Raw genomic sequence first — 11,876 nt, 5'->3', positions numbered from 1 at the left:
TCATCATAGCCGACAGCTTTCTATGGATCTAGCTGGATCAAATTGATGAATTTCTATAGGTATACGGATGTACAGGGTGGGAAAAGAATGAATGGCACTGCTTTTTGTCAAGGAACTCAATGGACTTGTTGCGACAATTAATTTTTGTTGCTTGATTTTGCCCAATATTGACCAAAAAAAGAATTCAACGCGTTGACAACATCAGTTTTTAGTAACAAAGTTTCCATTATGTTAATAGTCATTTTAAGTTTTGTGGAGCATCATTCTTTGAACTTTTATGCAGTGCAGCATCGAGAACGAAAGTAGAACTAATTTGAGATAATTGGATGGTGAAGTAATATCTGTTTAAACTGTAAATGTAAGGGCATCTGCTTTTCTTTTCAAGTATTCTGACTACCCCTCCAGAAGTCTAAGGGTCTTTTGCTTTTGTTCAGTTTTGCCACGTGAACTCTACACTGGTATTGTTACATGTAAGCTGGGATATAAGAGCCTGGTCGCCAATTTTACGTGACTTTGTAATTACAGAACACCTTCAATGCAGAAAATGACGTAATCGTGAACTCATCAGTTACCAACTTCTTCCATTTCATAAACTGGATTTTTAAAACGATCGGAAATGACTGGTGCATGGTTGATTCTAATACTTCATCCAAGTTTTCTCACACTTCAGAAAATACAATTAAATACAATATATTATTATGTCGGCAATAGTTATCTTGCATATTCACAAACATATCGTTAACAATATAGAATAAACCAACGAATCCACTGCCTTTTCGAGACGAAACACACAAAAAACGCTTCGACTTAGAATGTTGAGCGCATGACGTCGACTCAAATAGATCAAATAGACTCCACATATTTTCTGTACAACTCAGCTGCATTGGGAATTATCATAGCGCCTCGTGACATGCCACATTCACGAATGGAGCTATCGAGTACTACTAATTATATTCATAAAAAACATCACAAGAATTGTTTGCTTTTGTTTATATTTATTTTGATTTGAAGAACATAAAAAAGACATCTGCATTATTCAGCGATCACTTTTGTTAAATGAATTCAATGAGTGACCAATATTCAGCTTGTATAAGCATTCAGCCCTGGATATCATGCATGCGGCAGGCCCAAACTCATTGATCGAAGAGATTTCGATTCGGTCAGTATTTACAACCTATGGGTCCCATTTTTCCTGTAAGTTAATAAAAAGCAATTATCAGAGTTAATCACCATTGCCGCATTATCATAGTTCTAAATCTATGTCATGCTATTTAGTATCAAATCATTACAAGCATTTATATCATTATATTGAAACTGGTTCGCTTTATTATAGAAAACATTGGATCTTCTACAGAGACAAAAATATTATTTGCAAACGTCAATGGCAATTATGGTGCAAAGAAATCGATTTCAGAATCTTTAAAAATAACACTGACCGTGTCTCATTTCCGACTCTTTGCAAAGTGCTGCAAATTTTCCATTTCTCTTCATCCGTCTCAGTGTTTCGTTGAACCACTTTGTAACATCGTTGTCCTTCCTAGCAGCCAATCCTGCCCCGTCGGGTGTGCAGTACATGGTATCTCCGACGGGTACGAAACCTGCCGGGGTACCCCCGACTATTTCCAAGTGTCCACCCTTGTCATCTTGTACAAGATATTCGAGAGCAAACACTGCGTCCACCTATTGTTCAGAATAAGCAGTCGTGTACATGTACGTTAGTAAGAAATGACTGTCACGAATTCAGCTCACATGTAACTGGATAGTATGCGCCTCGAGAGTGAAAGACTTAAACTTTTGCGAAAACTTTCCGTCATGAAACTTTCGAACATTTTCTCACCAAATTAAAGATTTCAAATTTTGGTACTAGAGAAACAAATTACCTAACATTTACCGAAATTTGAACGGAAAAACAAACAATCAAAAAAAGACTTGTAAATCTTTCATTTGCCTACCTCGTTCTTTTCCAAAAAGGAGGGTACATCACGTCTTCTCAGGATTATCGGCTTAAACGTAATAGCGTCTGTACCAACTACGTTGTGCTTCTTAAGACATTGGGGTTTACTATGCCAACCATCATAGAATACTGAAGAGAGGGAGAGTATTTCAAAAATTGTACTTCTGAAGATTGATATTATAAAAATATACAGTAGCAATGCAGTTTTGTTCCTTTGTCTTTCTACTGATCATGTCAAGTTAACTGTTTACGCCGTCTTCTCTTGAGTTGCAAAATGAACGTGCATTAGTATGAGGGCGGTATATGAATCATTGCTTTATTTCATCACATGCTTCACAATATGTACAATAACGAAAATGAAAAGAAACGGTGTCTTACTGAAGGTGTACAAAGTCAAAAAAAGAAAGAACATATAGCAGTATTGTATAATCTGGTGGGGACCATGAAAAAAGTATAATAGGACTAGTCGAGTTCATGGCCCCTATAAGTATCTGATTCACGTGTACAGAAACATGTGATGCAAAAAAACAGTAGTCTCACACCGTTTTACAATGTTATAGACTAAAATAGATGAAAACTATGCCCAGTCTGGTGGCTGTGGTGTGCAGGTGGTCTCGGTGGAAAATACGCACACAAAGGGCCCGTAATGTTTCAAAGTATACATAACGTGACCAACCTATCTTTTTTCCTGTTACATCAGTTGGGTCAAATTTATCGACGTTCTCTTTTTTGACGTAGAAGCGGGAGTTTCCTCTGTACTCAATCAGTGAATCAGTCATTGATGCAACGCGTTCCACACTTTTACCTGGCGAAACGAAGCAGCCGTCGAACTGTCTGCCAAGTAATCCTGTATGAAAAGAAAAAAACAGATGTGAACTGGATGTGCTCACGTGCTTTACAACAGGTTTATTTATGGTAGTAGGCTTCAAAGAAGAATAAAATATCTGTTATATCATTATACATAGTAGGTTTCCTCAACTTTCGCATTGTACTCTCAAAGTTAAATCACCACTTTATTTAATATGCAAATGAGCTGTTTATTAACTTGACACTGCTCAATGCTTCAAGGGACAATTAGATATCTATCAGATCAACATCTGTAGCACGTTTCAACAAATTTAATTCTTCAATTTGGGACTAAAATCACTAATTACAAAGTTCATTAAATATGCAAATGAACCCTTAATTAATTTGACACTGCTCAATTCAGTATTTCTTCATTTATGTCGACACTGTCCCTACTGTCTCCATAGGAAACCAATAAATGAAAAAGTGATATTTTATCACTTCATTAATATGTTAGCAACACTAACCAAAATCTAATCAGTTCTTGCAATTAGCATATGGTACCTACCTATCTACCAAATCTAACTTGAGTCCGTTAAGGCGTTTTTGAGTTATCATGTAAACAGACTGACAGATAGACACACCCATACATACTCAAACACACACACACACACACTCGGACAGACAGACATCGCTATGACATTGGCTCACGTGTGTGAACACGTGAGCTAACAACTATAGACGAATTCGAAGCTACAACAATGAAATATTAACACACAGACCCAAATAAGACCATATGTTCCACTAAAGATGCATGTTCAAATACAAAATGTGGTGTTCTCGTATGCTCTAAAATTCACTTGTCGACGCCAATATTGCATAATATGTTCTGTGCTTACGCGCTGAACACCATACTTTTCGATGTGGTTCTTGAATAGGATATTCCATTTTACAAACGAAAATACGCTGAAAGTTACAGCAGCTAACGGAGCTATACAATAGCATATCAAAACTATTTATAGATATTTCGAGGTCAGCATTTGCACATTCAAGGCAGAATGCTCTCTGGGGACAGATATTTGTACTCTCAGATTTTTACAATATTCTTTTGACATACCAGTTGTAGGGGATCATTTTGAAGCCTATGAAGTAAGTAGAGTTTTGTGACAATCGGGAATTTATTTTGCCCCATTTGATAACACAGGGATGCGGCCATTTTGAATTTCAAATATTGGAAAATATCGCGTAATACCAAAATTTGCACGGTGACATCTGATGTTCATTATCGATTTTGAAATAGATTGGTTGAAAGTTTGCTCGAGGAAAATTTGTGCGAAAGTTTAATTCTTTCATTGTCGACTGGCGAACGGCCTGAAGGGCGAAGATCTACTGGCACTCCCGATATTTTTTGTACCAGATGCATAAACTGGACATGCTCCCCATTGGCATTGGTTTCAGGGACAATGATACCAAGACCACAATTGACCTATTATAGAAATATGCATGTGTAAATTTTGCAAACACTTTTAAACCTATGAGACAATTTTTCCGAAAGGTAAAATAAAATATTCAAAGCTATTGGACAAATACTTTAGGAAACTTTATTATTTGCACCAAATTTAGATGGACAAATTTTGTCATCACTTATACTCATTTTGGTGACATTAGCGAAACGAATAAACATATCAAATTTGTAGGCCACAACACTAGCAGTCCCAGAAAAAGTGACGATTTTACAAAAAATGAGAAAATTGGTTGCAAAAATCTACCAATGGGAAATTCTTCATATTTTGAAAAAATCGGACTGAAGTTATCCTTAGTCGTCACCAAATCACGAAGCTTGACAAGAGGTTGTATGGAAGAAATATGTAATGATCAACGTATGTCTCGACTAAATAATATCTGCAGACCGACAGACTACAGACCGACGGCCAGATAGACAGATAGATAGATAGATAGATAGATAGATAGATAGATAGATAGATAGATAGATAGATAGATAGAGAGATAGATAGACGGACAGACAGATAGATAGATAGATAGATAGATAGATAGATAGATAGATAGATAGATAGATAGATAGATAGAATGAGAGAGAATATGCATGCACAAGAGGTTAATATCTACGATTATCATATAACTAGATTCACGTACCAATGTAAACCTATTGGAAAAAGCGCTCTTACAGGTGTGCAATAATTTGCCGTATCACGCCCAGGCACACTTTGCCCAAATAACGTGCTTTCGAATGGAATGTACGTGGATAGCAACGCGCGTAGCAACGACAACGAAATAGTTAAAAAACGCGCGCACACTACCTTATTTGGGCAAAGTGTGCCTGGGCGTGATAAGGCAAAGTTTTTATTGCACACCTGTAAGAGCGCCTTTTCCAATAGGTTTACATGGGTTCGTGAATCTAGGTATATGATAATAAATACTGAAACATATCCCACCGTTCAATAAGGTATATGATAAAACTTTACGGCCCTGATACGGGTTTTGCGGGCCTTGTTCGTACGGCGTACGGGCCCTCGCACGCTCGGGCCCATCCGCCGTACAACCTCGGTCCGCAAAACCCGTATCAGGGCCGTAAAAATTATTACAACACTTTGAACTGTCGTCGATTCGAAAAATAAGAAATGCGTCGTAGGATAATTCTGACCTTTTCCTCCTATCTGTTCTCCATCCTTGTTTGAAGTTATGCAGTCAGCATATGGGTGTTCTTGCAATTTGCAAACTTTACCTGCCTCCTTGCATACTGAGAGAGAGAGAGAGAGAGAGAGAGAGAGAGAGAGAGAGAGAGAGAGAGAAACTAATATCGGGCATGTCGAACATCGTCTTTAGGTAGGTGAAAGTAAGTGACGTTCACTTGGACATTACGATTCACACAGTCTAATAAACATTTCAAGTCAGTGGCAAAGACATCTGTGTCAACACAAACCAACAAATCGATGATATGTACGCGCCAGAGATCAATTTGTATACATGTATGCTTAGTATATTCCTGTCCCTGTTTGCCTTTCAGTAAAGAACGTGACCTGAGCCTCGCATATTCGACATGCTCAGTAAATATCAATTCACTTATTAAGTTTCTTTTACCTTCAAGGACTAAATCAACGAAGAATCCCCGCATTTGTCCTCGTTCGTCCCTACAGGAAAATGTAGAACAGTTCGAGGATTATACCGGAACAAAGAGTGACAACTGCTCATTGCTGTATATTTTAACGTAATTGCACGACAATGCCCTCATTATCATCGGTCACTGTTGCCATGTAATGAACAAACCGTATACGAGACACGACCTATTGATCTCCTTGGCTTGTTGACTTTCAAATCTCTTCTAATTTATCAGATTACACCAACAAAGCAATGTCTAAACATAAACTTCGACAAACGATAAATGCACGCGATTTGCCATAACTGGTCGAACAAATTGGGAGGGCTTAGAACATGCTGAAGCAGGTAACAGGAAAATGTAAGATAGACATAAAAGACATGTCCATATAAAAAGTTTGATTGGACCAAGGGAGAGAAACAGTCAACAGGGCATAATATCAGCGATGCAGTACAAAGCTTTAAAAAATTATGGTATCTCGAAAAGCTCATTGTGGTCATTCTGTCTCCTTCGTTTTCACGACCTTTCTGTCAGGATCTGTTAATGTACTTTGTTCCTGACAGCATGATGGCATGGCTGCCCTTCCCCGATAATGTAATTTGACCATGTCAGCTACCAGACCAACCTGTAATACAGTGAGCAGTTGCATCCCCAACCGTCAACCTGGAAAGTGTACACTCGGCCTTTCGACTGGATGTCCTTGGTGGCCTCTGTCATTTCATCTTTGAGCATGCGCAGAAACATTAACGTCTGGGCCAATTGATCACGGCGGTGATTCACCATTCTGACTGCCAGCAACGTTTGGCTGTGACCCACGTCAAGCTGTTTCAGTTGAAGAAAAATAATATAAAAATGAAGGAATGAAGAAATGCATGGACCAACGAATGCACGAGTAAATGAATAAATAAATAAATAAATAAATAAATAAATAAACATATCAATAAATCAATTAATGTCGAAACCTCAGTTGACACACCTGAAGAACAGTGAGGTACATGTTCCTTGTTGCAAAAAAATGCCTGTCTTGGGGCGCCTTTTTGACTAATACAAACATATCCTTAAGACAATGTTGAATGTTCCTTTGATACGAGGCCAGGGCCCGAAATTATTTGACTTTCTTCCCAATTGTAAAAAAACGTCGACCGAACGTTCGACCATTGAAAGAGACATGATTTCGCTAACAAAACGTCAACAATTTTAAGAGAGACAAGTTACCTATGTCGCGGGTTACACTTTTCTTGCCATCCATATACAATCTATATACAATGTTTCATCGGGATGTAATTTTATACTACGTGTTAAGCTAGACCGCGCCTGGGGGACAGAAATTCGGGCTTTTGAATTTTATCAAATCTACCATTTGTTGGTGTTTATTTTGAAGCTCTTGATGAGAGAAAAGAAGTTGCAGTTTCAGTTTTTCGAAAATCAAAAATTAAATTTTTCCTCAGAGTTAATATAGGAATAGTGGTCATTTTGATTTTCAAATATCGGTAAATCTTAGGTAGTTTGTTCTGTAGAACCACGTTTGGCACGGTGACACCTGGTTTTTATTTTTGACTTGGTACGAGAATGGTCAAAAACTTCATTGAGAAAAGTTTGAGAAAAAGTTTATTAAGTCTTTCACTTTCGAGGCGCATATGTTCTTAATTAGGGCGTTTTGTTACATTGTAAAACTTCGTAATATCCGAAAATGGTAATATTTGTTCATGCTGTTTCTTTATCGAAACTCGTACTGTTTGCGTGATCTGTTGACCATTCAGTTCAAAGGGCATATAGGGGTCATATCAGGACAATGACAAACTGTATACGTTTATGATGGGTTATTTGTAGGCAAGATATTGCTTCGTCATAAATCAATCAACAGCATCGGGACCATGAAGCTTAAATGAAACAATGAGGTCAAATTATGATGAACAACGATACAGCTTGAATTAGTCTCAGAGGCAAACGGTCTTTACGCACCTCATTCTGCATGCCGTCTGTCTGGTTATCTACTTATTCTATCTATCTATCTACTTAATTACTATCTATCTATCTATCTCTCATATGTTTATCTATCTAATATCTATCTATTGTCTGTCTGTCTTTCTGTCTGTCTGTCTATTTCTTCATATATTTTTGCAATCACCGTACCCCCATTTATACTAGTAGAAGGCCACGAGATTCTTTGATACTTTTTAGGAAAGAGGACATTGCAAGCGGAGTCGTGGATCTTTTACTCTCAATTTAACCCTTTGAACCCGGCTCGGACAGAAATGTCCGATGACGTCATAGAGTACCAGGGGGTCAGGGTGCAAAGGGTAAAAATGCAATAGAAATGAAATACAGACAGTAGGGATGATATGAACGTATACTTTAAATTTGAAGGTAAATGTTTATAGCCCGGTGTTTAATACAAACTACTCTTGTTATATGCCTATTTTTGACTAAATGATAAAGAGTGATTGAGTCAGCTTTCCAGCATCGTTTGTTAAAGACTCAAACAGTTTTACGTATGTGCTCTCTACAGCATACACACAAAGCTGGTCGACAAGACATGAAGAAGTGAGTGTTATCGTTTGAAATCAGTCGCCAATTACTGCGGCAATGTGTGTCGTACTTGAGTATGGCGAGAACAAGAGTCCCAGGTATAGTAGTCCCAGGGAACACTCACCTCAGTGAGGTAGCGCGTCATCATAACGCGCACTGTGGAGGTAGGAACTCTGTCCGACAACAAAGCCCGTAACACTGGATTGGATTCTGCGTAGTCCAAGAGAAACATCGGCTTGCTGACTGACCCTAGGAACTGGTCTTGTAGTTGATGACTCTGTGCACAGAGTACAACTGTAAAGTTGATAAAGTTCCTGAATTAATAATGCATTTAACTAACCAGGATTACAACAAACAGAAAAATCCCCGTATTTGTTTTCCAAAGTCAGCTAGCTAGTTTGATTCTTTCAGTGCGCTTGCAGACTGAAGTGCGGGTCACAAGACAATGACAGAACTCCCTGCCACCTATCACTCCTTAAAAGTCAGATAAATGATTCGACAAGACCCTAAAGATCAAGAAAATTACAAGAAATTAGTTGTTATTGCTGCACTTACCGTGGCTCAACGAGCACAGACACGCCACTGTTAGGGTTAACCACGCTCCTGCCATAACGACTTTCATGGACAATATTTGTATGATGTAACCGCGGTGTTATCAGGAACCATAGGATTAACTGGCTTTAGAAGCAAGGGTTGTTCTACGATGCCCTTCGCAAACTATCTTCTTGATTTATATGGACCAAAGACTCTGCGGCTTTATTAAGTTATTCGGATAACCTTAGGTTGATTGATTCGATATGATTATCGTACCATTTCAGGCAAATACTTTAACACCGATAAACAAATAACATGATTAAAGGTCGGACGGCCTGTAATCAATCTTGTTTTTGTCGGAATGTGAGATTTTTATCATCGATCTCTCAAAAAAAACAAAAAACAAAAAGAAAACAAAAAAATGGCATATTCCATTTCTTCTAAGTGGCATATTTGCCACTAACCTTAACATTTCAAGTGGATTTGTCCGACATGTGATTGATTACGCCAACTGCTTGTTTTGTTTTCCTTTCGGCATCAGGCGAGGCACATCCAAGCATTCGTTTAATTCGCATTGAACACCTTCAACTAGGGAAGAAATTAAATATTACCTGGCTATAAACATAGTTGTAGTATTTGATTTCTGGCTGGATGTACGATAGTATAAAGCATGCCTATTTCATGCAAAAGGTTTCAAATTGTAGTAGACACAGTAGATTTGTAAGTTAATCGTCAACAACCAACATTGTCATATTAAAACATGATTCCGGCATAACTGGATTATTAAATTGTCAGGAATGTGCAAGATAAATCGAACCAATCTGAATTTTGCATTCGCTTCAATATATATCATTTACTTTAAACATTTCATCACTCATCGACGAGCAGTCGAGAAATGAGGCACCCAACACATGAATGTGTGTGGCTGTGATATCGCAGCGATGCTGTTGCGTCTGTATCGATCGCGCTCTGGTCAAGGGTCATCGCCACAGATAGATTGTTTGTCGCTGACACTGCCATTCGTGAAAACCTCACATCTTAGCACTAGTTTCTTCTGCAAAGCGTTGCTTTCCTTTGACTAGAGAAATTTCAGACCTAAACTTAGTGACCCTTAGACCCCAAACTACTCGAGCTCAGGTTGGAGCGGGACTCCTTAGTAGGTGGTTTTTGCGCCTAGGAATGCATGGCACCCAAAAGACAAGCCCACATCAGCGTCATCCTTGCATGGTATTTAAAATAAACACGACTGTCACTAATTTGGAAAAATCGGATCTTTTAATTGTTTAGATTCATCAAAAGTGTCTGGTAGCCTTTAGCTGAAAGTTGCAACATTACAAATTACCCATAAATACAAGTGTATTGCAAAACAAAAGTTGATGGGCTTCAATTACGCAAGTATTACAGTCTCGTGGTACCTCCGCTATCTGGTAAGGACTGGACAACGTCCGACTACGGTTCTCAACAGGTAACTTAAGGCTCTTTCCTAGTAAAATCCAGAGTGAACTCAAACTATACACGCAAAAAAAATGAAGAGCCCAATCTAAGTGAGACCACAGTAATTCCGACCGATGCATTAGCTCAGTTGGTAGAGCACCCGAAATGTATTTGGGAGATGTAGGTTCGAGTCCCGCATGGGTAACTTTTCATTTCACTTACTACAAAATAAATAAATTTCGTATGGTGAGGTGAGTAACAATTTCAAACCCAGAGTGAAGTTGGACACAGTTGCGATACTGGTGGAGAATCCTGGTCCTAGAGTGAAGCTCCGCAGAGTTACGACAAAATCAATACTTGGAAAATCAACACACAGAACAATTGGTTTCTTTGAAATTAATATTGACCGTGTTTCATTTCTGCTTGTTTGCACAGCGCTGTCAATATACCACTTCTCTTCATTTTTCTCAATGCTTCAGTGAATCTATCAGTAAGGTTACTGTCTTGTCTCGTGCTAAACCTAGCCTTTGTGTACAGTGCATGGTATCTAAAATGGCTTGCAAACCTTTAGGGGTTCCGCCTGAGATTATAAAATGTACATCTCCACCGTTTACGGAGGGTAATTACAGCGCAAACACGTATTTACAGTGAAGGTGTTGAAGATGACATGAAATAAGTAAATTTAGTTAGTAATGTCCTGTTACAACTCGCAAAAAACAGTACCTACTTATTCGGGCAAAGGAGCAGGTGATCAAAATCAATCGGTTGAATATTTCCCCTCCTCTGAAAAAGTAAATCGTGAAATTGCTACGGACCCCGCAATACAGCTAGAGTAAACGAAGCACATGCATAGCAACACACACTCACTCACTGTATTGTAGGTAAGAAGGTAGGTAGGTAGGTAGGTAGGTAGGTAGGTAGGTAGGTAGGTAGGTCCTTTCTAGATTGCAAATTCCGTGTGGATCAGTCACGTGGTTTGTGGCTATATTATTTGTTGTGAAAAACCGATCATTACGGGGAATAATGTTCAAAAAACTTCTTGTCCCAAACCATTCCTACATATTCACTGAAACTTTACTCACATCACTATTATTGTAAGTACTTGAAAGTTTTGTTAGGACGCTTTAGGATTAGTTACATGGTTTGGCGGCCATATTGGTACTGGTTTGAACTAAAAAGCGATTCTGTTTTTGCTGTAAGATCTTAGGAATTCAATCCTCGAACAGAAGTACGTGTACATCCCAAATATCAAGTTCATAAGTGTGACAGTTTTCAAGACAACTGAGTGAACATACATACATACATACATACATACATACATACATACATACATACATACATACATACATACATACATACATACTTATACGTACCTACGTACATGTACATACATACATACAGACAGACAAAGACTGACAGGATGACATATATACAGACAAACCGCCAGACAGAAAGACAGTCAGTCATAATACTACCCCTTTACCAATTAAGTTACAACTTTCATTCAGGTTAATACAATTATTT

General features: G+C 38.3%; 1 protein-coding gene across 1 annotated transcript; it reads right to left on the bottom strand.

The window, feature by feature from the left end:
• Positions 1 to 1,053: 1,053 nt before the first annotated feature.
• On the bottom strand, positions 1,054 to 9,115 carry LOC139114376 (uncharacterized). Its single transcript, XM_070676060.1, has 9 exons — positions 8,940 to 9,115; positions 8,509 to 8,678; positions 6,481 to 6,677; positions 5,840 to 5,889; positions 5,403 to 5,498; positions 2,631 to 2,801; positions 1,953 to 2,083; positions 1,437 to 1,680; positions 1,054 to 1,192 (listed from the first exon to the last, which is right to left on the bottom strand). The coding sequence occupies exons 1-9, from the start codon at positions 9,004 to 9,006 to the stop codon at positions 1,161 to 1,163; spliced, it is 1,158 nt and encodes a 385-aa protein (XP_070532161.1). The 5' UTR covers positions 9,007 to 9,115; the 3' UTR covers positions 1,054 to 1,160.
• Between the last annotated feature and the right edge of the window lie 2,761 nt (positions 9,116 to 11,876).

The sequence above is a fragment of the Ptychodera flava genome, chromosome 16 (genome assembly GCF_041260155.1).
Source record: "Ptychodera flava strain L36383 chromosome 16, AS_Pfla_20210202, whole genome shotgun sequence".
In the NCBI taxonomy this organism is placed as follows: domain Eukaryota; kingdom Metazoa; phylum Hemichordata; class Enteropneusta; family Ptychoderidae; genus Ptychodera; species Ptychodera flava.
This window is presented reverse-complemented; position numbering and strand designations above follow the sequence as displayed.

Excerpts from the sequence above, each read along its gene's own strand:
- LOC139114376 (XM_070676060.1), bottom strand. The coding sequence starts at position 9,006 with ATGAAAGTCGTTATGGCAGGAGCGTGGTTAACCCTAACAGTGGCGTGT. Across the intron at positions 6,678-8,508 it reads TGACGCGCTACCTCACTGAG|CTTGACGTGGGTCACAGCCA; the intron begins GTGAGTGTTCCC and ends CAACTGAAACAG. Across the intron at positions 2,084-2,630 it reads TGTAACAGGAAAAAAGATAG|TATTCTATGATGGTTGGCAT; the intron begins GTTGGTCACGTT and ends CCCTCTCTTCAG.